The 25,897-nt window shown below is 42.2% G+C and overlaps 1 protein-coding gene across 1 annotated transcript in view; it reads left to right on the top strand.

Moving 5' to 3' along the window:
- Nucleotides 1-25,564, top strand: part of LOC139366020 (short transient receptor potential channel 3-like) — a 54,615-nt gene extending 29,051 nt beyond the window's left edge. Inside the window, exons 4-12 of the mRNA XM_071103099.1 lie at nt 1,308-1,472; nt 4,656-4,872; nt 6,897-7,130; nt 12,773-13,037; nt 14,195-14,390; nt 15,318-15,527; nt 19,915-19,998; nt 20,107-20,182; nt 20,512-25,564. Coding sequence (XP_070959200.1) covers nt 1,308-1,472; nt 4,656-4,872; nt 6,897-7,130; nt 12,773-13,037; nt 14,195-14,390; nt 15,318-15,527; nt 19,915-19,998; nt 20,107-20,182; nt 20,512-20,660 — 1,596 coding nt within the window. The 3' untranslated portion in view covers nt 20,661-25,564. The remainder of the gene's footprint in view (nt 1-1,307; nt 1,473-4,655; nt 4,873-6,896; nt 7,131-12,772; nt 13,038-14,194; nt 14,391-15,317; nt 15,528-19,914; nt 19,999-20,106; nt 20,183-20,511) is intronic.
- The last annotated feature ends 333 nt before the right edge of the window (nt 25,565-25,897 follow it).

Below are 25,897 nucleotides of genomic sequence, written 5' to 3'. Positions count from 1 at the left end.
TATTGTAGCTTGCTACCCCTGACAGACATTGAGTTTCTACCTATTGATTTTTGCCCAGGTTTTCTCACATGAAGTGTTTTAAAATGTCCTTATCCTGTTACTGGCAGGTTAATGTTCACCTCAACTCTTCTGCATCTCGTTCTTGTCCCATGATTTTTGTACACTGACAAATCCCAATGCCACACGGCTCTCCCTCTCCAAAGAATCGATAATAATAGACTCACTGCTCCTTATTCATAGCCATTCTGGCTTTGCCTCGATTCCTCATTCAACAGCATAATTAATTGGCCATATTTTCCAATTCAGTCATTGCTAGCCTTGCAGCAAAAAGGGGGAGCCGATGTAGCACAACCATGACATTAAAAACCCAAAGGCACAGATGTTTGTTATTCATTAACCTAGTGGGTTCCATTCAGAACACATTGCACACTTGAGGATAGAGCTTGTTTCTTGCTACAGGTGGCAATGCACCTCTCTCTGACCCAGAATTAATTTTGTCTGTATCTCAAAGTTTTTCTTGGAGTACCTGGGAGCAACAGTTTGAGGGTCAATCCCATTTAAATCCCAGGAAATGGCCACCACTCCTGTCCATGATTTCTTTCTTACATTGGAATTGCATGTCTGTTTGTACCCATATTAGAATGAACATGGGAACTCAAACTTTTTACATCCCCTTGATACTGGTTAATGTTCTTATCTTGTAGGTCTAGGTTAGGTCTTAGGTCTTTACAAAGCAAATAACCAAACGTTTGCTATTATAAAATGGTTATGGATTGACTGGGCTGGCAGACGGTGCCAAGAAAACCCACAAAGAGAACTGTTCAGTTCATTAATGGCTCAGTAGCTTTTGATTGAAAACTTCCATTACTCAGACAGGGAACACCACCTACCCAAATCTTCCCAGAGCAGCCACCGCTGACGAGAGCGTAATGTATTTCCCCAGATTTGATCAAGACTGTTAATGTGATTAAATGAGACCCCCCCACACACACACACACACATAGACACACACTATAGGCCCACTTAAAATGCAAATGACCAACCAATGACTGGTGTCCACCTGGTGCCTACAGAATAGATTCAGAACTGGGTTTTCATCCTCATTGTCCAGACTAAACGGAGTGGCAGTGTAGAGGATGAACCAGGTCTGCCACTCAGCCTCTTTGTTTCCCTAGACTGCTTTTCCATTTTATTAGCTCTATTATAAAGACAGTATATAGCTCATCCCTGCTTCCCCAGGCTGCTTCCCGATTGCATTAACAGGAAATGAGATGTAATATTTAAGTTTTCTCTCTCCTCCCCCACAGTTCGTGGCACACCCCAACTGCCAGCAGCAGCTGCTGACGATCTGGTATGAGAACCTGTCGGGCCTGAGGGAGCAGACTATCGCTGTAAAGTGCCTGGTGGTGGTGGCTGTGGCCCTGGGTCTGCCCCTGCTGGCTGTGGGTTACTGGTTCGCCCCTTGCAGTCGGGTAAGAGTACCACGTCCACTGACATACCGCTGACTCTCGCTTACCATTTGTTGTTGTAGTCAGAGAAATGTTGATGGAGTATGTTTGTTTACAAAACTGCAGAAACGCTCGTATGCCCATGCACGCTGAGATGTTGAACTGTTGTACCCTCTTTAACCACTCTGGTTATTACTTGACCCTGCTGGTCATCTATGAACGTTTGGACGTCTTGAAGAACGATCTGGCCTTGTAGTTGGAATCCAAAATTGGCAGATTTGTTATTGTTTTTATTTTGAGAAAATGCGCCTCCAACATCGTGGAGAAAAAACTCACAGTACATACTCTGCTGTTCTATCTTGCGTGAAATTATGTACAATGATGTCAGAGGTGTTCGTTGTTTGACGTAACGTCTTTGTTGTAATATCGCAAACGGACCTGGCAGTTTCCCCGCTATAATCTCCACAGAACACAGCCAGAGGAGGACTGGCCACCCCTCGGAGCCTGGTTCCACTCTAGGTTTCTTCCTAGGTTCGTTCCTTTCTAGGGAGTATTTCACTGCCACTGTGCCTCTGCACAGTGCTCTTTGGGGTTTTAGGCTGGGAATCTGTATTGCACTTTGTGACAACTGCTGATATAAAAAAGCTTTAGAAAATAAATGTGATCGCTTTAATTTGATTGATTGATGATTGTTTTGCAATGTGACATGTAATGTCTGCCAAGAGAGTATAGATAAAAATCTGGCATGCAAGGCCACCCACCACCATCATTCCTGCCACTCAGAACCTCTCAGGTAGATCAACTGGAGCATAACCAGGCTGTAGAGTTCAAAGTGAAATACGGAGGCAGTGTTGGGACAAAATTCACCAATTGTGTTCCCTTCATTTACCTCAACTCAAACCAGAGTATATGAAGAGTATTGTTTCTAGCCCATAGAATTACATATATATGGTTCCATTACCCAAACTTCCCATTGAAAAGTAAAACAGACATTTACAGCCACCGGTGATTAAAGTAAATAAGTATAGGAGTGTGAGGGTAAATAAATAGTCTAGGAGTGTGAAGGTAAATAAATAGTCTAGGAGTGTGAAGGTAAATAAATAGTCTAGGAGTGTGAAGGTAAATAAATATTCTAGGAGTGTGAAGGTAAATAAATAGTCTAGGAGTGTGAAGGTAAATAAATATTCTAGGAGTGTGAAGGTAAATAAATAGTCTAGGAGTGTGAAGGTAAATAAATATTCTAGGAGTGTGAATGTAAATAAATAGTCTAGGAGTGTGAAGGTAAATAAATAGTCTAGGAGTGTGAAGGTAAATAAATAGTCTTGGGGTGTGAGGGTAAATAAATAGTCTCAGGGTGTGAAGGTAAATAAATAGTCTAGGAGTGTGAAGGTAAATAAATAGTCTTGGGGTGTGAGGGTAAATAAATAGTCTCAGGGTGTGAGGGTAAATAAATAGTCTCAGGGTGTGAGGGTAAATAAATAGTCTCGGGGTGTGAGGGTAAATAAATAGTCTCGGGGTGTGAGGGTAAATAAATAGTCTAGTGGTGTGAGGGTAAATAAATAGTCTCGGGGTGTGAGGGTAAATAAATAGTCTCGGGGTGTGAGGGTAAATAAATAGTCTCAGGGTGTGAGGGTAAATAAATAGTCTCGGGGTGTGAGGGTAAATAAATAGTCTCGGGGTGTGAGGGTAAATAAATAGTCTAGGAGTGTGAGGGTAAATAAATAGTCTAGGAGTGTGAGGGTAAATAAATTGTCTCGGGTGTGAGGGTAAATAAATTGTCTTGGGTGTGAGGGTAAATAAATTGTCTCGGGTGTGAGGGTAAATAAATGGTCTCGGGGTGTGAGGGTAAATAAATAGTCTCGGGGTGTGAGGGTAAATAAATAGTCTAGGAGTGTGAGGGTAAATAAATAGTCTGGGTGTGAGGGTAAATAAATAGTCTAGGAGTGAGGGTAAATAAATAGTCTAGGAGTGAGGGTAGATAAATAGTTGAGGAGTGTGAGGGTAAATAAATAGTCTAGGGGTGTGGGGGTAAATAAATAGTTTAGGAGAGTGAGGGTAAATAAATAGTCTAGGAGTGAGGGTAAATGAATAGTTTAGGAATGTGAGGGTAAATAAATAGTCTAGGAGTGTGAAGGTAAATAAATTGTCTAGGAGTGTGAGGGTAAATAAATTGTCTAGGGGTGTGAGGGTAAATAAATAGGGTGTAGTGTGCTTGTTTGTTTATATTCACTTACCTTGCCCTACCCAGGTGGTTTATGGATAGGTCTTAAGTTTCAGTAGTATAACGAGAGTCTCTCACAACACTCCAATTAAATGTAAGTGTTACATTTTCTATCTTTAGGGACGTTGTTTACCCTCTCATAAAGCCAAGCCTAACAATGTGTGTTTTAATCATTGAGGGCTATAAGAGGAATGGAGAAAAGCAGAGCAACAGCTGGGCATGTTAATGGCACAATGCCAATTTGGGTTGTTGGCATCATTACTATTGCTATGTTTATTTAGAGGTGGCACCTTGAGAACACTTCGATTTGTTTTTCAGGAATTCTTTGGCATAGGATAGGATTAGGACTAGTAGTAGCTTTTCAGTTGTATAGATCATGAACGAAACCAAAGAAAGTCTAAGTCAATTGATTCGACCACCTAAACTGAATTGATTTGTGTTTGTTGTGAAGTTACTCCAGACTTCATAACAAACTAATTTCAAGCAGGTTGAGGTGGCTGTAGCATAGTTTTCTCCATACTTCACAACCAACTAATTTCATCTGACAGGTATATTACTATGCAGGTTCATGGAGTTAGCCAGATAGCTTTAATAAACAAACAGAAATAACTGTTGATTGTCTGGTTCATTAAGAAAGCTAAACGTACATATATGTGTTTTTTGTTGTTGAGAAAATTAGACTGAGCCCATTTCAAACTTATCTTTCAAAAAAAAAAGATACATTATTTTAGGATATGTAGGCAAATTAGCTGGCTAACTATCCTGATTTGTAGTATAGGTTGAGGTGGTTGCAGCATAGTTACTCCAGAGACTTCTTATTGACTGAACTCTCCCTGTGCATCCCACCGATCTCACCTGAAGGTTTTACTTGCTATGATGTGGTTATTTAACCTACCTAAGTTGAATGCACTGATTGTAAGTCACTATGGATGAGAGCATCTGCTAAATGACTGAGGTGCAAATGTGATCCTTCTTATTTTCTGCAGCTGGGCAATGCTTTGCGCAGCCCCTTTATGAAGTTTGTGGCCCATGCCGCCTCCTTCATCATCTTCCTGTGCCTGCTGTTGTTCAACGCATCGGACCGCTTCGAGGGCATCCGCACCATGCCAAACGTGACCGTCACTGACCACCCCATGCAGATCTACCGGGTCAAGACCACTGAATTCAGCTGGACTGAGATCCTCATCATGGTCTGGGTCACAGGTGAGAGAGGATGTATTTGTTTAATTAACATGGTATTGGTACTGTGGAGGATTGACAGCACTAGAAGGGCTTGGAAAGGTGTGGACATGCGTCAGAGGCATGTTTCATGTCCTGCTTAGATTCAAGTGTCACTGAGTGGACTATCCTGGTTAGATTCAAGTGTCACTGAGTGGACTATCCTGGTTAGATTCAAGTGTCACTGAGTGGACTATCCTGGTTAGATTCAAGTGTCACTGAGTGGACTATCCTGGTTAGATTCAAGTGTCACTGAGTGGACCATCCTGGTTAGATTCAAGTGTCACTGAGTGGACTATCCTGGTTAGATTCAAGTGTCACTGAGTGGACCATCCTGGTTAGATTCAAGTGTCACTGAGTGGACTATCCAGGTTAGATTCAAGTATCACTGAGTGGACTGTCCTGGTTAGATTCAAGTGTCACTGAGTGGACTGTCCTGGTTAGATTCAAGTGTCACTGAGTGGACTATCCTGGTTAGATTCAAGTGTCACTGAGTGGACCATCCTGGTTAGATTCAAGTGTCACTGAGTGGACTATCCAGGTTAGATTCAAGTATCACTGAGTGGACTGTCCTGGTTAGATTCAAGTGTCACTGAGTGGACTGTCCTGGTTAGATTCAAGTGTCACTGAGTGGACTATCCTGGTTAGATTCACATGAAATTAAACATATATTGTTTTTTGTATTGTGCTCTATTTAGAACAGTAATCTCTTTTCAATGTGCTCTGAAGAACCTAGCATTTAAAACACAGCAGCTGTATGGCACAATAGTCAGGAGACTATTTTGTGCTTTTCACATTTTGAACACTGATGTACAGTATATTGTAGAGTTACAGACAGTAATTTGTTTTTTAAATGAAAAGTGAAAGGTTTAAGTTCAATTTCCATAGCTTCCCTGGTCAGTTTTACTTAATGTTTAGCAGCCATACTGACCTAAACTTGAACGAGCAGTTGACAGTGCGTACTTGCGAGAGAGAGAATAGGGTAACTCTCTGGAGAGGGGGAAATCAGATGAGATTTTAGTGAGGAGCAGTCTTCAGTCCCGCTGCGTCTCCCGCAAGATTGAAATACCAATTACGGTGACACATCTGCAAATGGACCCTCTCTTTCCCCTCCTCTACACAACAGTCTCCATTCTGTTCTCAGGATGGGGAGGTTTCCAGGGTTGAGTTCATTTGGCATCAAATGAACCCAACCCTGGAATCAAATGGAACAAAATAAACTGAAACTGAGAGGAACATTTTCTGCTACAAATTTTTTTTAAATTGGTTTCCGTTGCGTGCCCTAATGAACACGACCGTCATATCGAGCCTGGTCAAGTTTGACGGCATTGCAGATGCATCCCATTTGGTCGGATATGGCAGAAACCAGGAAGCGATTATAATGAGTCACTACCGGCCTTTTGACATGACCCAAGAGGTCCTCTGTCCTTCATTCACCAATCATCTAAATGCAGGATCAATGGTCTCTCAGGAGGGAACATTTCATCCTTTTTCTCTCCCTCTTTGACAGATTGAGTTAACGAATCGATGTAGAGACTAGAACCATGTTCCATCTTCTGAATTAATTTTTAAAAGCTATGTTAGAGGTTTTAATCTGTAGTGATTCAATAAATGGCTTCAAAGGTACAGCTAGATTCAGACAGTTAATTTAATAAACAAACTAACCAATTTTCGGGCCCTGGAGGTGGTTTCATTAGGTAGACATTAGATGGTTACTGAATCAACACACTTCAGTTTCACTATTGCCAGCCGATTCAATGACACTATGGTCATGTTCATTAGGGCATGACATAGCAAAATGTTTTGCAACAGAAAACAAAAATGTGTGTTTCTTATTGGACAAGTCCCTATTGGACAAGTCCCTCTTTACCTTTAGTTTCGTAACTAACAAACAGAACCCAGTCCTCTTGTTGCTGTTTCCTCTGCAGGGATGTTTCGCTCAGTTTCAGAACATTTTAATCTGTTTGGTGCCTAATGAACACAATCCACATCTTTGTTGCTTTCCACAGGGATGATGTGGTCTGAGTGTAAGGAACTGTGGACTGAGGGGCCAAGGGAGTACAGCCAGCAGCTGTGGAACGTTCTGGACTTCGGCATGCTCTCAATCTTTATCGCCGCTTTCACTGCTCGGTTCTTCGCCTTCCTCCAGGCCACCAGAGCCCAGCAGTACGTCAACGAAAAGATCCACGCTACCGATCTCTCCCTAGTGACCCTACCCCCAGAGGTCAAATACTTCACCTACGGTGAGAGAAGAACTTCTGTATTAATTTTGTTCCTCATGTCAGGATTTAGAATGAATACACCCATGATACAGTTAAGACAAGTAGGCATCTATCACACATCTACAAATACCACCACACACTCATAATAACTAACCACATGCCCTGTAAGACATGTAAACGGTGATGTTATAATGTTAGGTGTTATCGATGATTATACTTAAGGCAACACTGCAGGCACACTAATCTCAAGAATCATTTGAGAATTAACGCAGGACTATCACCATTCGTACTAAGCTGTAATTGTCTAATGGTGCATGGTGACACACACAGTACAGAATTACTTTAAGTGCAACATTATCCACCTGGTAAACTGTACAAACTCTAACATTTCGTTAAAACATGCAAAAGGTCAACAAAAGGCTGGCACTTAAAATCACATAAAAGCCTGTTTCTAATTTGACATTTAGAGCAATAGTGGCCTATGCAAATAGTAGTAGCATTATTATGACTCAAGATGAGACCCATACTCTCCAGTTGCAGCCTGCTACCGACCCCCCTCAGCTCCCAGCTGTGCCCTGGACACCATTTGTGAATTGATCGCCCCCCATCTAGCTTCAGAGTTTGTTCTGTTAAGTGACCTAAACTGGGATATGCTTAACACCCCGGCAGTCCTACAATCTAAGCTAGATGCCCTCAATCTCACATAAATCATCAAGGAACCCACCAGGTACAACCCTAAATCTGTAAACAAGGGCACCCTCATAGGCGTCATCCTGACCAACTGGCCCTCCAAATACACCTCTGCTGTCTTCAACCAGGATCTCAGCGATCACTGCCTCATTGCCTGTATCCGCTACGGATCCGCAGTCAAACGACCACCCCTCATCATTGTCAAACGATCCCTAAAACACTTCTGCGAGCAGGCCTTTCTAATCGACCTGTCCCGGGTATCCTGGAAGGATATTGACCTCATCCCGTCAGTTGAGGATGCCTGGTCATTCTTTAAAAGTAACTTCCTCACCATTTTAGATAAGCATGCTCCGTTCAAAAAATGCAGAACTAAGAACAGATATAGCCTTTGGTTCACTCCAGACCTGACTGCCCTCGACCAGCACAAAAACATCCTGTGGCGGACTGCAATAGCATCGAATAGTCCCCGCGATATGCAACTGTTCAGGGAAGTCAGGAACCAATACACGCAGTCAGTCAGGAAAGCAAAGGCCAGCTTCTTCAGGCATAAATTTGCATCCTGTAGCTCTAACTCTAAAAGCTCTAAAAGTTCTGGGACACTGTAAAGTCCATGGAGAACAAGAGCACCTCCTCCCAGCTGCTCACTGCACTGAGGCTAGGTAACACGGTCACCACCGATAAATCCATGATTATCGAAAACTTCAACAAGCATTTCTCAACGGCTGGCCATGCCTTCCTCCTGGCTACTCCAACCTCGGCCAACAGCTCCGCCCCCCCGACCTAGAATATGTGGACATCTATAAGTACCAAGGTGTTTGGCTAGACTGTAAACTCTCCTTCCAGACTCATATCAAACATCTCCAATCTAAAATCAAATCTAGAGTCGGCTTTCTATTCCGCAACAAAGCCTCCTTCACCCACGCCGCCAAACTTACCCAAGTAAAACTGACTATCCTACCGATCCTCGACTTTGGCGATGTCATCTACAAAATAGCTTCCAATACTCTACTCAGCAAACTGGATGCAGTTTATCACAGTGCCATCCGTTTTGTTACTAAAGCAGCTTATACCACCCACCACTGCGACCTGTATGCTCTAGTCAGCTGGCCCTCGCTACATATTCGTCGCCAGACCCACTGGCTCCAGGTCATCTACAAGTCCATGCTAGGTAAAGCTCCGCCTTATCTCAGTTCTCTGGTCACGATGGCAACACCCACCCGTAGCACGCGCTCCAGCAGGTGTATCTCACTGATCATCCCTAAAGCCAACACCTCATTTGGCCGCCTTTCATTCCAGTTCTCTGCTGCCTGTGACTGGAACGAATTGCAAAAATTGCTGAAGTTGGAGACCTTTATCTCCCTCACCAACTTCAAACATCTGCTATCTGAGCAGCTAACCGATCGCTGCAGCTGTACATAGTCTATCGGTAAATAGCCCACCCAATTTTACCTACCTCATCCCCATACTGTTTATATTTATTTACTTTTCTGCTCTTTTGCACACCAGTATCTCTACCTGAAAAATTGTAATTATTCGCCTACCTCCTCATGCTTTTTGCACACAATGTACATAGACTCTCTTTTTTTTCTTCTACTGTGTTATTGAATTGTTAATTGTTTACTCCATGTGTAACTCTGTGTTGTCTGTTCACACTGCTATGCTTTATCTTGGCCAGGTCGCAGTTGTAAATGAGAACTTGTTCTCAACTAGCCTACCTGGTTAAATAAAGGTGAAATAAAAAAAATATACAGACTCGTGAGGCAAGTCTGAAAGATTTATTGAATAGACAGAAGCAGGAAAAAGGCAGGTTGAGGACAGATAGGGGTTCGTAATCCTGTTAATAGTCTGGAGACGTAGATGGCAGGCAGCCTCAGGTCGTAACCGGGGAGACAAGAACAAAAACCATAACAAGGAAAAAACACAGAAACAGAAGACAAAGGACAATGAGACACAGGTTTTATCTTGGACTCATGAAACTTAGGATGATACGGGGGGTGCAGGGCAACAGAAGACAAAACAACAGAGGGGCCAAGGATTTTAGAGATTGGGAAAGGGCCGATGAAACAGGGGGAAAGTTTGCAGGACTCAATCCGGAGGGGCAGATCCCGTTTAGACAGCAATATCCTCTGCCCAAGACGATAGCGGGTAGCCGGGGTACGGGGAACCGGGCTCTCTCCCAGGCAAGCCGACAGCGGCAGAAGAACATCTGGGCCGAGGGTATGTTGACCTCTTACTCTTGCTCAGGAAAGAGCGGGGGCTGATCACTCATGGAGCACTCGAAGGGCAAGAGGACAGGACGGCCCCACTCCAACGTCCAAGTGGGGCCGTCGACCTCCACCACGAACTGATGGGATGGGTCTGGATAGATTAAGATGGGGACTGTAGTGAACCGATGCTTGAAATCCAAAAACACCCGGTCAGCAAATGCGGACCACGTGAACGAAACCCATGTTGAGGGGAGTGCAGAGAGGGGGGAAGCCAAGGTGCTGTAGCCCTGGATGAAGCGGCAGTAGAAATGAGCAAATCCAAAGAAATGTTGCAGATGAACTCTATATGTGGGTTGGGGCCACTCCACAACCGCTCTCGACTTGTCTGGATCCATCTGAATGTTTCCGGCAGTGATGACATATCCCAGAAAGGAGATAGTGGAGTGATGAAATTCATACTTCTCAGCCTTGACAAACAACTGATTCTCCAGGAGGCACTAGAGGACTTGTCAGACATGGAGAACATGCTCCTGAACCGAAGGGGAAAGGACAAGAATGTCGTCAAGATAGACAAACACGAACCGGTTCAAAATGTCATGGAACACATCATTGACCAGAGCCTGGAACACTGCAGGACCGTTGGTCAGTCCGAATGGCATAACCAGATACTCGTAGTGGCCACTAGCTGTGGTAAGGCTTTCTTCCATTCGTCTCCTTCCCATATCCAAAAAAAGAAGAACCCTGCACTGGCAGGGGAGGCAGAAGGACGAATGATCCCTGCCCCCAAAGAGTCCTCAATGAACCCTTCCATGTTCTTGGTCTCTGGACCAGACAGCGAATAAAGCCACCCCGAGGCAATGTAGTGCCAGAGAGGAGGTCAATGGCGCAGTCATAGGGTCGATGCGGAGGAAGAGATGTGGCTCTGGCCTTGTTGCTAACCTCCCGAAGGTACTAATACTCCGCGGGAATGGCGGAGAGTTCCGAGGCTTTACCCAAGCCCACAGCAGGACGTTGAGGGGTGGGCTGCATCGCCTTGAGGCAATGCGCGTGGCATAATGGGATCCAACCCAGCATTGAACCTGTAGCCCAGTCGATCAGGGGGTTGTGCCTCTGGAGCCATGACAATCCCAATACCATGGGTGCATGAGGAGATTCAATGAGCAGAAACGGCATGGACTCACTGTGATTCCCTGACACAGGTTGATAGGAATCGTACTGTGAGTGACACTGCCAATAGAGCGTCCGTCCAATGCTCTGGCGTCCATGGGAACAGAGAGAAGTTGTGTGGGGATACCCAGCTCCGACACCAGGGTAGTGTCCATAAAGCTTTCGTCGGCCCCAGAGTCCACGAGCACCTGGAGAGATTTAGACCGGTCACCCCACAACAGGATAGCATGGAGAGAAGTATGAGTAATGGGAGACTCCCTGTATGGCCCACCGGCGTACTCATACCTACTGATGAGCCTGGGCTTTTTACTGGACAGGTGGATATGTATTGTCCTTATGGTCATAAGACTGTCGAGGTCCAAAGGCAGCTCCCGGGCTGCGAGCTCATCCTTAATTCCCACTGATAATCCATGAAGGAACAGGGATTCCGGGTTCCAGGCACTCTCGGTGGCTAAAGTGCGAAGGTCTACCGCGTAGTCTGCCACACTACGGGAGTCTTGGCACAGTTGAAGGAGCTTCCAAGCGGCCTCTCTACCTGACAACACCTTCCTTACTTCCGCCACGAAATCCTCCAGATGCTATCTCAGCGTTATAAGAGACGCTATCTTTGAACAGTTCGACGGAAACAAAGAGGACTGCAGCTCGAAAATGAAGGAGCACTGGGAGAGAAACGCCCGGTAGGTTTCGCGATCCCCAGTGTAGTGCTCTGAAGGAGGTAATTGGGGTTCTCCGGAAGCCAGGGTAGGCAGGGGAGATGCACCCCGGGAAGCGGAGTTACTTAGAGTCTGGGAGGTTTTCGTTGTGGCTTGCTGCCTAATAGATAGTCCGCTGAATTGTTCCAACAATGCACTGATGGCATGGTCATGGTTTTCCACCAAGGTGTGGAATCCTTCCATAAGGTTATGTAGTAACTCCTTGTGTCTTCCAATGGTGGCTCCTTGTGAGGAAACAGTGTTGCAGAGCTGGTCTGAGTCTGGTGGGTCAGTCATGGACAGTTTGCTAAGATACGTAAGGCAGATGGTTCAAGTCTCAGGGGCAGGCAAAGGCAGGTCGAGGACAGGCAGGGGTTCGTAATCCTGGTAGCAGTTGGCAGAAGTAGACGGCAGGCAGGCTCAGGGTCAGGACAGGCAAAACAGGTCATAACTGGAGAAAGACACTGGCACAACTTGACGGGACAAGACGAACTGGCAACAGACAAACAGAAAACGCAGGTATAAATACTCAGAAGAGAAAATGGGAGACACCTGGTGGGGGTGGAGACAAGCACAAGACAGGTGAAACAGATCAGGGTGTGACAAGCACTTTATTTATAGTCCTGTTTCATTTAGTTTGACCTGATATTTACTGAGAAATTAGGAGGTTTATTGGTGCTTGTGTTGATGCATCCCAAAGAAACAAAATACACATTTTAGGGGAATTCTTATGTAATTACCATTTGCTGTGTTATTTCAAAGCCTGCAAAGACCTAGTGAGTCTGTAAAGCAAAGTCTAACCCAACCATTGTGTAGAACAATCCTATTGCGCCATGCATTAAATACATTGTGCATGTTGCTATGAGTGATAAGAAAACAACTGACTGTTACCCCTTCCTCCACATAGCGAGGGACAAATGGCTGCCGTCAGACCCCCAGCTGATCTCAGAAGGACTATACGCCATCGCCGTGGTGCTGAGCTTCACACGCATCGCTTACATCCTGCCGGCTAACGAGAGCTTCGGACCGCTCCAGATCTCCCTTGGCCGCACTGTCAAAGACATCTTCAAGTTCATGGTCCTGTTCATCATGGTCTTCCTGGCATTCATGATTGGCATGTTTATCCTCTATTCTTACTACTTGGGTGCCAAGGTCAACCCGGCATTCACCACGTGAGTGATTATAGCAGACACTGGGACCACTTTATGAGGACACTTACTTGAACAGACGTATAGGGAGACACTTATGGGGACAGTCTCGGTCAACTTGTGTAAAGAGAACATTAATTGATGAGGTCTGGAGTCAGTGACAGGAACTGCTTTGTACACAGTCAGTAGGGAGGTTTTGTATACATTCAACCTTATTGTTTTGTCCCCAAAGGCCCTGAAATGAATACACTCCTAAAATAATAGACTAGAGAATAAGATTGATACACATTTATCAAGTAAGAACCTATCTACTGCCATGAACCTTCATTTAAACATCGACAAGTGCGCTCTCCATTCATGTAGAGAGCTCTTTTCTTCCTCTATTGAGTCCAATCAAGAAGCGCTAGCTCATTCAGTCTATCGACTCAGTCAGTGTAGTGCAGTATGAAGTAGAAAATGGCCCAACTTGGTCTCCCTTTCTAAGAGTGCCTCAAACCGGAATTGTGGCAGCTCAGAAAAAATAACTCATTTCACACTGGACTGGATTCCCTCCAAGGTTACTCTTTCCAAAGTGAGAAAATGAAATCATGTCCATTGTTATGGTTTATTGTTTTCCTCAATTGTCTCGGTGTCCATATTGTATTTTATTAGCCAAGCTGGCATGGCATAAATGGATCACACACTTACAAATGGAACACACACACACTCATGTAACATTGCCAAGAGTCCCAATGGTCATTTCTGCCCTTACCAAGGACATCTGTGGAATTCATATAACACAAAATATCAAATACAGGGACATCACCTGAAAATAAAAATAATCATTTGAATGCAACAATTCCCATGAAACTATCCTTCAATCTTGTTGTTAATTTTCCTCAAAGTCACTTTGACAACCAGAGGACTATATACCAGGATAGTATTAAGCAAGACATGCTAAGATATTTGGTTAATTCCCCATACATCATACATCACATGTCTGCCCTTAGAGGTTAGGCTACACAGGAAGTGACATCTTAATCGCATCACTTTTTTTTAAAGTAGCACTTTGTTATTGCCTGTCACTTTGGGCCGAAGCCAAATGTAGTTTGTGGTCTCACTAGGGCACAGCCACAAACTAGAAACCCCTAGAACTAATCAGCCTGTCCTGTGACAATCCCCTTCCTTCCTTGTCACCACAGGGTGGAGGAGAGCTTCAAGACTCTGTTCTGGTCTATATTTGGGCTGTCAGAGGTGTCCTCCGTGGTGCTCAAATACAACCACAAGTTCATTGAGAACATTGGCTACGTGCTCTACGGAATCTACAACGTGACCATGGTGGTGGTGTTGCTCAACATGCTGATCGCCATGATCAACAGCTCCTATCAAGAGATCGAGGTGAGTTACTCGTGTAGGGTGAAGTTACCCCAGCCTAGACGCTGATCTTGGGTCAGTTTAGCATCTCCCCCAATAATGGTTAGGATTGGGGGACGGGAAGCAGATCCTAGATCTATACCTAGGGGAAAACTTCACCCTGGGGATGAATCAGTGGCATCTGTACACCCCGCCATTTCATTTGGTTATAATTATAGGGGTAGTGTATTTTGGGGTAATCTGTTTGTTGTTGCTGTGGTTTTTATATAATGCTGTATGTAGCACAGTATGCCCTAAGCAACTATGCTCTGTTGTCTCTAATTGTGAAACATCAGGGGCTCTGCTATGAATAGCTCTGAAATCAATCATTTCAAGATTATCCTTGTTATGTGTTATGGGAATATTTGTTGCTATTTCCTACTTGCCTCATATGACCGCAGTACAGCCGTGCTAAAGCCACAATGAATCACACCCCCTCATGTATTATTGCTTTAATCAATTATTTGGAGATGATCCATGTTATGTATTGTGGGAATTTCCTTTGATAATCCGCAACACAAGATACAAGAAGTGGCATGAGGCCTCTGCTGTAATGTCCTATCAGAGACAACAACAGCTTGTGACTTTTCGATGGCAGTATTAGGCTAATAGTGTTGTCTCTCATAGATTAGGCCAACAGCAAATGAAGTATTTGTATTTATTATGGATCCCCAGCCAGCAGCTAGTCTTTCTGGCGTCCGGCAAAATTAAGGCAGTTATACAATTTTAAAAACATTACAATACATTTCTAACATCCCATGAGCGAGACAGAAGTGAACAGGTTATCATTAGTTCAAACAGGTTTTGGATACTGGTGTTTGTAACAGTTACTGAGCTAGTCTCACTAAGTCAATCTCTCGACTTCCAGGGGGTGTTTACTCAGAGAATGAAATAACTCTACTTATCTCTCAGGATGACGCGGACGTGGAGTGGAAGTTTGCGCGCTCCAAACTGTGGCTGTCCTACTTTGACAATGGCAAGACGCTGCCTCCTCCCTTCAGCATCGTTCCAACTCCCAAGTCCTTTTACCACCTCATCAGGTGGATAGTTGGCATGCTGCATTGCCGACGACGAAGCCTGAAGAAGGACGTAGAGCTGGGAATGGACAGTTCGAAGTCCAGGGTATGGATAGATAGGTGTATTTATGGATGGATGGATTCATTCATTCATCAAATCATCTATTGATTCATTTGTCCATTCATTCATTCATTCATCTCTCTCTCTCTCTCTCTCTCTCTCTCTATTTCTCTGCCTCTCTCTCTCTCTCTCTGCCCATCTCTCTTTCTCTGCCTCTCTCTCTCTCTCTCTCTGCCCATCTCTCTCTCTCTCTCTCTCTCTCTCTCTCTCTCTCTCTCTCTCTCTCTCTCTCTCTCTCTCTCTCTCTCTCTCTCTCTCTCTCTCTCTCTCTCTCTCTCTCTCTCTCTGCATTGTTTTGATTATAAAAATACACAAGTTCGCTCTAGCTGGAGACAACATTTTATGCGGAGATTTCTGTTTATTGGGGTTATGATTTGTGCATGATGTAATGTATATTCTTCCATGATTTCTCAGTACTGACTTTGGGTGGTCATAATTTGCACTCACCTCTTAATGACCCTGGAGAGGATCAATGGCTTTTGCATTATGTCTGTGGCTCGCCATATTTAAATTACAAATAAATATGAACGCTATCCACCTAAAGAGAAGGCTCTTGTATGCATTGGAGTCTGGAGTACTCGTCTAGTAAAAGAACATGGAATATTATTCAAGCCCTACTTAAAAGATAATAACATCCAATTTATATGTATGGAGTGTTGAAATCCCCTTTAAGACAGGTTTGATGCCTGTCTCTATTATAATCCTTGGAGGATATCATCTGTTCAATCAGCAGGCCCCCCATGGCACACAATAATAGTATCAAGATGATTCATATGTGTCTGGGGTCTCTCTCTTTCTCTGTCTCAAGCTCTCTCTCTGTCTCTGTCTCTCTCTCTCTTTCTCTCTCTCTCTCAATTCAATGGGCTCTATTCGCCTGGAAACATATTTACATTGCCAAACCAAGTGAAATAGATCATAAATGAAAGTGAAATAAACAATAAAAAATGAACAGTAAACATTACACTCACAAAGGTAAAAAAGGAATAGAGACATTTCAAATGTTGTATTATGGCTATACTGTATACTGTGTTGTAAGAGTGTGCAAATAATTAAAGTACAAAAGGGAAAATAAATAAACATAAATATGGGTTGTATTTACAATGTTCTTCACTGGTTGCCCTTATCTTGTGACAACAGGTCACACATGTTGCTGCTGTGATGTCGCACTGTGGTATTTCACTCATAGATATGGGGGTTTATCAAAATTGGATTTGTTTTCAAATTCTTTGTGGTTATAATCTGAGGGAAATATGTGTCTCTAATATGGTCATACATTTGGCAGGAGGTTAGGAAGTGCATCTCAGTGTCCACCTCATTTTGTGGGCAGTGTGCACATAGCCTGTCTTCTCTTGAGAGCCAGGTCTGCCTATGGCGGCCTCTCTCAATAGCAAGGCTATGTTCACTGAGTCTGTACATTGTCAAAGCTTTCCTTCAATTTGGGTCAGTCACAGTGGTCAGGTATTCTGCCAAATCGCATTCTAGTTTGCTCTGTTTTTCCAATGTGTCAAGTAATTCACTTTTGGTTTTCTCATGATTAGGTTGGGTCTAATTGTGTTGCTGTCCTGGGGCTCTGTTTGTGTTTTTGAACAGAGCCCCAGGAGCAGCTTGCTAGGGGACTCTTCTCCTGTTTTATCTCTCTGTAGGTGATGGCTTTGTTATGGAAGGTTGTTATAGAATCGCTTCCTTTTAGGTGGTTGTAGAATTTAACGTCTCTTTTCTGAAGGTTATTTTTTGGGCAGAATTCTGCATGCAGAGTCTCAATTTGGTGTTTATCGCTTTTTGTGAATTCTTGGTTGGTGAGCAGACCCCAGACCTCACAACCATAAAGGGCAATGGGTTCTATAACTGATTCAAGTATTTTTAGCCAGATCCTAATTGGTATGTCAAAGTTTATGTTCCTTTTGATGGTGTAGAAGGCCCTTCTTTCCTTGTATCTCAGATCGATCCCAGCTTTGTTGAAGTTACCTGTGGCGCTGATGTTTAGGCCGAGATATGTATCGTTTTTTTAATGTGCTCTAGAGCAACAGTGTCTATATGGAATTTGTATTTGTGATCCTGGCAACTGGACCTTTTTTGGAACACCATTATTTTTGTTTTACTGAGATTTACTGTCAGGGCCCAGGTCTGACAGAATCTGTGCAGAAGATCTAGGTGCTGCTGTAGGCCCTTCTTGGGACATTTCTCCAAAAAGTACAATCTATGTCCCCATATGCAGTTGCAAACCGTAGTCTAGCTTTTTATAGCGGTTTTGGAGCAGTGGCTTCTTCCTTGCTGAGCGGCATTTCAGGATATGTCGATATAGGATTTGTTTTACTGTGGATATGGATACTTTTGTACCTGTTTTCTCCGGTATCTTCACAAGGACCTTTGCTGTTGTTCTGGGATTGATTTGCACTTTTCGCACCAAAGTACTTTCATCTCTAGGAGACAGAAGGCGTCTGTCTCCTTCCTGAGCGGTATGGCGGCGGCGTGGTCCCATGGTGTTTATACAGATGAACGTGGTACCTTCAGGCATTTGGAAATTGCTCCCAAGAATGAACCAGACTTGTGGAGGTCTACAATTTTTTTCTGAGGTCTTGGCTGGTTTATTTTGATTTTCCCATAAAAGAGGCACTGAAATTGAAGGTAGGGCTTGAAATACATCCACATCTACTCCACCAATTGACTCAAATTATGTCAATTAGCCTATCAGAAGCTTCTAAAGCCAAAACATAATGTTCTGGATTTTTCCAAGCTGTTTAAATTAAAGGCACAGTCAACTTAGTGTATGTACTCTTCTGACCCACTGGTATTGTGATACAGTGAATTATAAGTGAAAAAATCTGTCTGTAAACAGTTGTTAGAAAAATGTACTTGTGTCATGCACAAAGTAGATGTCCTAACCGACTTGCCAAAACTACAGTTTGTTAACAAGACATTTGTGGAGTGGTTGAAAAACAAGTTTTAATGACTCCAACCTAAGTGTATGTAAACTTCTACCTTCAACTGTATTTACACTACCGTTCAAAGGTTTGGGGTCACTTAGAAATGTCCTTGTTTTTAAAATAAAAGCATTTTTTTGTCCACTAAAATAACATACAATGGATCCAAAATACAGTGTAGACAATGTTAATGTTGGAAATGGCTTTTGTAGCTGGAAACGGCAGATTTTTTTATGGAATATCTAAATAGGCGTACAGAGGCCCATTATCAGCAACCATCACTCCTCTGTGTTCCAATGGCACGTTGTGTTAGCTAATCCAAATTTATAATTTTAAAAGTCCTCACAAGTCCTCAACTGGCAGCTTCAGTCAATAGCACCCGCAAAACACCAGTCTCAACGTCAACAGTGAAGAAGCGACTCCGGGATGCTGGCCTTTTAGGCAGAGTTGCAAAGAAAAAGCCAAATCTCAGACTGGCCAATAAAACGATTAAGATGGGCAAAAGAACACAGACACTGACTGGACAGAGGAAATCTACTTAGAAGTCCAGCATCCCAGAGTCGCCTCTTCACTGTTGACGTTGAGACTGGTGTTTTGCGGGTACTGCTGCAATAACATTTTTATATCTAAGATGGCAATCACCTCACTCTCTCCCATTTAATCAGTGGATACAGTTTGTCACACCCTGACCATAGAGAGCTGTTTATTCTCCATGTTGGTTGGGGCGTGATAGTGACTAGGGTGGGTCATCTAGGTGATTAGTGATTTATGTTGGCCTGGTATGGTTCCCAATCAGAGACAGCTGTTTATCGTTGGGGATCTCTGATTGGGGATCATTTTTAGGTAGCCATTTTCCCCATTGTGATTTGTGGGACCTTGACTATGTTTGTGTGTAGTTGCTTTCTCCACTGCATGTAGCGGCACTTTTCATTTATTCACTTTATTGTTTTTGTGCTTTAAATTTCTCTTCTAAATAAAAGGATGGAAACATACCACGCTGAATCTTGGTCCACTCATTCTAACGATCGTGTCAGTTACTATTATAAGTTATAACAGTAGATTTATCAACAGCGAGAATGAATGGTGCTAGTCAAGGAACAATTGAGGCCTGGACAAATATATTGGACCTAGCTATCTGGCTGCCTGCACCTAGGTATCTGGCCTGCCGAACTTAGCTATCTGGGTGGCTGGCTAGAAAGCTAGTGAGGTTGCAGACAGGTGGATGGGGTTTGAGTGAGGAATGGGTCATCTTTATATGCATTTATTTTGTTTTTGTACCTGTAAACCCCCCCCCATCTGAAAAATAAAATTGACAAAACTATATATAAAGTTGATCAAACAAAGACTCGTTAATCATTAATCATTGGTCATTATTTTCATAATGGTTGATTGAGTATCCAGATAAAATATCCAAATATGTGTGTGTGTTTGTGCATGTCTGTGTTTTGCAGCTCAATCTCTTCACCCAGTCCAACCTGCGCATAGCAGAGTCCCACAGTTTTAACAGCATCCTGAACCAACCCACTCGCTATCAGGTAAGGTGACCTCTCCGTCAGTCTAAAATATCATGTTTAGCCAAAATGTCACATTAACATAATAGCATACAGGCCTACATTTTTGACATTTTCCTTTCTTTGTTGCAGCAAATCATGAAAAGACTCATAAAACGCTACGTGTTGAAAGCACAAGTGGACAAAGAAAATGACGAGGTCAATGAAGGTAATCTTGCATCTTAACTTTTACTCTGAAGTACCTCATCTGAAATTGTCTCTGAGAATCTGTTGCAGTGTTGTTACACAATGCCAATAATAAACCATTTTCAAGGGTAGGAAGAGGTCTGCAAACTGGTCGAATTCCACAGGGTTCTCATTGGCGTTTGAAGCAAAATAAACCACGCTAACTGCATTGTGCACTTAAAAAGATTATGGAGAGTAGATCAGTTCAACATTGTCATGCAGTGAATATTGCATTTGAGAACACAAACTGAATTATTCAATACAAACCACTTGAACAGAAATTACATTATTGCTCTACATGTTACTTTGCAGGTGAGCTGAAAGAAATCAAGCAGGACATCTCCAGTCTACGGTACGAACTCCTGGAAGACAAGTCTCGGGCTACAGAGGAGCTGTCCTTTCTTATCCAGAAACTGAGTGAGAAACTGAAGCTAGGCCCTACAACACGCTTCTACGAGTGAACCCACCGCCACCCCACAGTACAACCAAGCAGCCAACATCCAAGCATTTCTCCACATACTCCACAGCACCCCTTGGCTAGGTTGTTTTGTAAAAGTCTTCTCTTTGCAAATCAAATCAAAGTGTATTTGTCACATGCGCCAAATACAACCTTACAGTGAAATGCATACTTACAAGCCCTTAACCAACAGGTTTGCATGAAGTTAGTATTAACAGACAAGAACAGCACAAGTGAAGACAACAGCAAAAAGGATTGTTGCCTCACTATTTTGGTGTACGGAGAAGTTGCCCTTAGACTGATCTTGTGTCAGTTAAGTATTTCCCCACTAATGGTTAAGATTAGGATTGCGAGAGGGGAAGCTGATCCTAGATCTGTACCCAAATGAAACTTTACCCCAGAGCCACTATTTTACATTAAGACAAAAATGGTGTTACTGTTATAGATATTTATATATCATTACTTATTAACATCTTTTAAGTAAATGGTTGTTTAGTACTGGTTTTATCTGTTTCTTTCTCTCATTATAGATTTATAACCAAGCAGTAGGATTATTTGACAATATTTCCTCATAAATTCTCTCATAAGATAATCAGTCATTGATTAATGTCATTATTATGTTTGTTCCTGAAATCCACCTAGTTGCAAAGCACCTTTTATTTTCTACGTAAACACTGTTCTTGTTGCTCTAGTGCTATGGCTATTTTGGGGTTCTTACATTGTGTGTTTTAAAGTTGTGTCCAGCCGTGGTCCTGGAGAGTGTACATCAGAATACCGTAAACAGTACAGGGGGATAACCAATGATCTACAGTACATTTGGAACGTATTCAGAGCCCTTGACTTTTTACACATTTTCTTACATTACAGCCTACTTCTAAAATTGCTGAAATTGTTTCAGACAAAACCCGTCATCAATCTACAAACAATACCACATAATGGCAAAGTAATAACAGGTTTTTGGATTTTTTTGCAAAAAAACTCATATACAGGTATATTTTTACATACAGTACCAGTTAAAGGTATGGACAAACCTGCTCATTCAAGAGATTTTCTTCATTTTGACTATGTTCTACATTGTAGAATAATAGCGAAGACATCAAAACTATGAAATAACACATATTGAATCATGTTGTAACAAAAATATTTTATATTTGAGATTCTTCAAAGTAGCCACCCTTTGCCTTGATGACAGCTTTGCACACTCTTGGCATTCTCTCAACCAGCTTCACCTGGAATGCTTTTCCAACAGTCTTGAAGGAGTTCCCATATATGCTGAGCACTTGTTGACTGCTTTTCCTTCACTCTGCAGTCCAACTCATCCCAAACCATCTCAAATGGGTTGAGGTCTGGTGAATGTGGAGGCCAGGTCATCTGATGCAAGACTCCATCACTCTCCTTCTTGGTCAAATAGCCCTCACACAGCCTGGAGGTGTTTGGTGTTGAAAACAAATTATAGTCCCACTAAGCGCAAACCAGCTGTTGAGATGTGTCTGTTACTTGAACTCTGTGAAGCATTTATTTGGGCTGCAATCGGAGGTGCAGTTAACTCTAATTAATTTGTCCTCTGCAGCAGAGGTAACTCTGGGTCTTCTTTTCCTGGCAAAGTTCAAAGTTCTTTAAAGTTTCCACGATGACTTACCTTCATGTCTTAAAGTAATGATGGACTGCCATTTCTCTTCGCTTATTTGAGCAGTTCTTGCTATAATATGGACTTGGTCTTTTAACAAATAGGGGTGGTATACAGAAGATAGCCCTATCTTGTCAACTGATTAGCTCAAATGCATTAAGAAAAAAATTCCACAAATTAACTTTTTACAGGGTACATCTGTTAATTGAAATGCATTCCAGGTGACTACATCATGAAGCTGGTTGAGAGAATGCCAAGAGTGTGCAAAGCTGTCACCAAGGCAAAGGGTGGCTACTTTGAAGAATAAAATATTTTTAAAAAAATGGTACCTACATGATTACATATGTGTTATTTTATAGTTTTGATGTCTTCACCATTATTCTGCAATGTAGAAAAAGTAACAATAAAGAAAAATGCTGGAATAAGTAGGTGTGTCCAAACTTTTGACTGGTACTGTAAGTATTCACACCCTTTGCTATGAGACTCGACATTGAGCTCAGGTGCATCCTGTTTCCATTGAACATTCATGGTATGTTTCTACAACTTGATTGGAGTCCACCTGTGGTAAATTCAATTGATTGGTCATGATCTGGAAAGGCACACACCTGTCTATATAAGGTCCCACAGTTGCCAGTGCATATCAGAGCAAAAAGGTTGAAGGTCGAAGGAATAGTCTGTAAAGAAGTTTGGAACCACTAAGGCTCTTCCTAAAGCTGGCTCCCGGGCCAAACTGAGCAATCGGGGGAGAAGGGCCATGGTGAGGGACGTGACCAAGAACCCGATGGGTTCCTCTGTGGAGATGGGAGAACCTTCCAGAAGGACAACCATTTCTGCAGCACTCCACCAATCAGGCCTTAAAGTTAACGTGGCCAGACGAAAGCCACTCCTCAGTAAAAGGCACATGACAGCCTGCTTAGTGTTTGCCAAAAGGCACCTAAAGACTGTCAGACCATGAGAAACAAGATTCTCTGGCCTGATGAAACCAAGATTGAGCACTTTGGCCTGACTGCCAAGTGTCACGTCTGGAGGAAACCTGGCACCATCCCTACGGTGAAGCATGGTGGTGGCAACATCATGCTGTGGGGATGTTTTTCAGTGGCAGGGACTGGGAGACTAGTCAGGATCGAAGGAAAGATGGAGCAAAGTACAGAGAGATCCTTGATGAAAACCTGCTCCAGAGTGCTCAGGATCTCAGACTGGGGCGAAGGTTCACCTTCCAACAGGACAATGACCCTTTGCACACAGCCAAAACAATACAGGAGTGGCTTCCAGCCAGAGCCCGGACTTGAACCCGATCGAACATCTCTAGAGAGACCTGAAAACGGCTGTTCAGCGATGCTCCCCATCCAACCTGACAGAGCTTGAGAGGATCTCCAGAGGATAAAGGGAGAAACTCCCCAAATATAGGTGTGCCAAGCTTGTAGTGTCATATCAAACAAGACATGAGGCTGTAATCGCTGCCAAAGGTGCTTCAATTAAGTACTGAGTAAAGGGTCTGAATACTTATGTAAATGTTATATTTCAGTTTTTTTGCTAAAGTTTCTAAAAACATGTTTTTGCTTTGTCATTATTGTGTAGATTGATGAGGGGAAAAAACTTTCATCCATCTTAGAATAAGGCTATAATGTAACAAAATGAGGAAAAAGTCAAGAGGTCTCCAAATACACAGTATATAAACTCTGGATTGCTGATGATAAGAGACTTTGAAGCCACCATTCAGCCATATTGGTACTCCCCAGTAGAAGCAGTCCTCCAGAGGAATGAATGGAATGCTACAGTATTTCAAATAAGTGTTTCAAGGACAAAATTACATGCATTTAAGTCTTCTTTTGTTGTAGTGGGGACAGTAACGTTTAAAACTTTTTTTAAATTAAATTACTTTTTTAAAATGTGTATATTTATTTTTAGCTCACATATTATAATTTGAAAGCATGCATTAAGAATAAACGTGGCAAAAACAAATGTAGACATTAATAAATGCATTTCTATACCTTCCAAAATATTTGTTACAATGGTGGGGGAGTGCCAAGATGGAGTCATTGGACATAACATAAAGCCTGCAACACTTTCATAAGCTGTACATTAAGATTCAGAAATGCTTATGGCAACAACCACAGTGTTGTCATTGTGTACTATCCCTACTAGGTACTGTTTTAGGTGTGTAAATTAGAGCATACCCTTTCAAAAAAGTACAACAATGTACCTGAACTCAATGTAAGCATTTGTAATAGATCGTTAAGAACAAAGTCATTCTAACATGATCAAAGATCATGTAACAGCGATCTGACATTATCAAAGATCATGTAACAGCCATGTAATGTTATCAAAGAGTTATAATATACAGTAGTTGTCATTCCATCCTAGATGGGACTTGGTTAAGCATTCCTCTCAGGTCAAATGTGATGAATTCTATATAACACATTCTTATATTCTATGATATAACACATACTTTTATGTGGGTCTCATCATTCCTTTTAAATGACACATACTGCATTTATGCCAAATGCACCATACAAGGCTACGTCCAATACATTGCCAACTCATTGATAGAGGTGCTTGTGTGGGTAAACCTATTTTCTTTGTGTAGCCCTGATGTGAAATTGTGGATAGAAAGTGGAAAATTGCCTCTTCGGGAACAGATTTGGTTTACACTTAAGCATTTATTGGTATAACAAACAGCTTTAGATTTCCTTAATGATCTATGCAGGATATACCATTCCTTTCGTCTGATATCTATATTGTAATTATACTAGGGAACAGAAACATGCATTTGATTTATATATTGTATTTCATAGGAAGTCTTTCCATAGGATGTTCTTAGACACTGTAAATAAAGTTTATTCTAGCTCAATAACTAACATTTCAGTCATGGTGGAATTTTCTCTTTTTAATGATCTATTTTTGAGTAGAACAGAAATAGTTGAAAGTGAATGTTTGTATGCATATGAAAATCGATAGCTGCTGTGTAATAAAAAAGGCTTGAGATAAGCAATGGAAAACCTCATACAATATATCTCATAACACAATATGTAATATTATCAGAGACCTCTCCACTAATTTTGGATAGATGCACCAACTATTTCTTGGGGACAAGCTTACATCATCATTTTTTTTGTTACAATAGGATATTCTTCACATTTAAGCTATGTATTTTCATATACCCATATATATGATTTTATTTTGATGGCTATAATTACATAATTGTACATTGAGATGATCTAGAAACTATACGGTGATGCATATTTTTAACCTGTTTTCTATATAAAATGCCTTTGGAAAAATGCAGAGTTGGATTGATTTTGTTGTATAACAATCATGTTTTGAGTAAATGTAAGACCAAGGTATTAAGTAGCAAACCCCAGATTTGGGACCAGACAAGTACTCTATAGAGAGTCTGGTGAACATTAGCACTATATAAAATGACAACCATAGGGAGTGAAAATACTCTCTCCTCCTCTTTGGGCACATAATGCAAATTATTATGAGAAAATAAACATTGTGTAATATAAATCCAACATAATACATGTTGTATTAAGATCATGTTTTGTCATGAGTAAATGTAATACTAAGATATTAGGCAGCAAAGCCATTATATAGAGTATATACCTGGTAGT

The sequence above is a fragment of the Oncorhynchus clarkii genome, chromosome 14, assembly GCF_045791955.1.
Source record: "Oncorhynchus clarkii lewisi isolate Uvic-CL-2024 chromosome 14, UVic_Ocla_1.0, whole genome shotgun sequence".
Taxonomy (NCBI): domain Eukaryota; kingdom Metazoa; phylum Chordata; class Actinopteri; order Salmoniformes; family Salmonidae; genus Oncorhynchus; species Oncorhynchus clarkii.
Note: the sequence above shows the minus strand (reverse complement) of the source record. Positions and strands in the feature narration are given on the sequence as shown.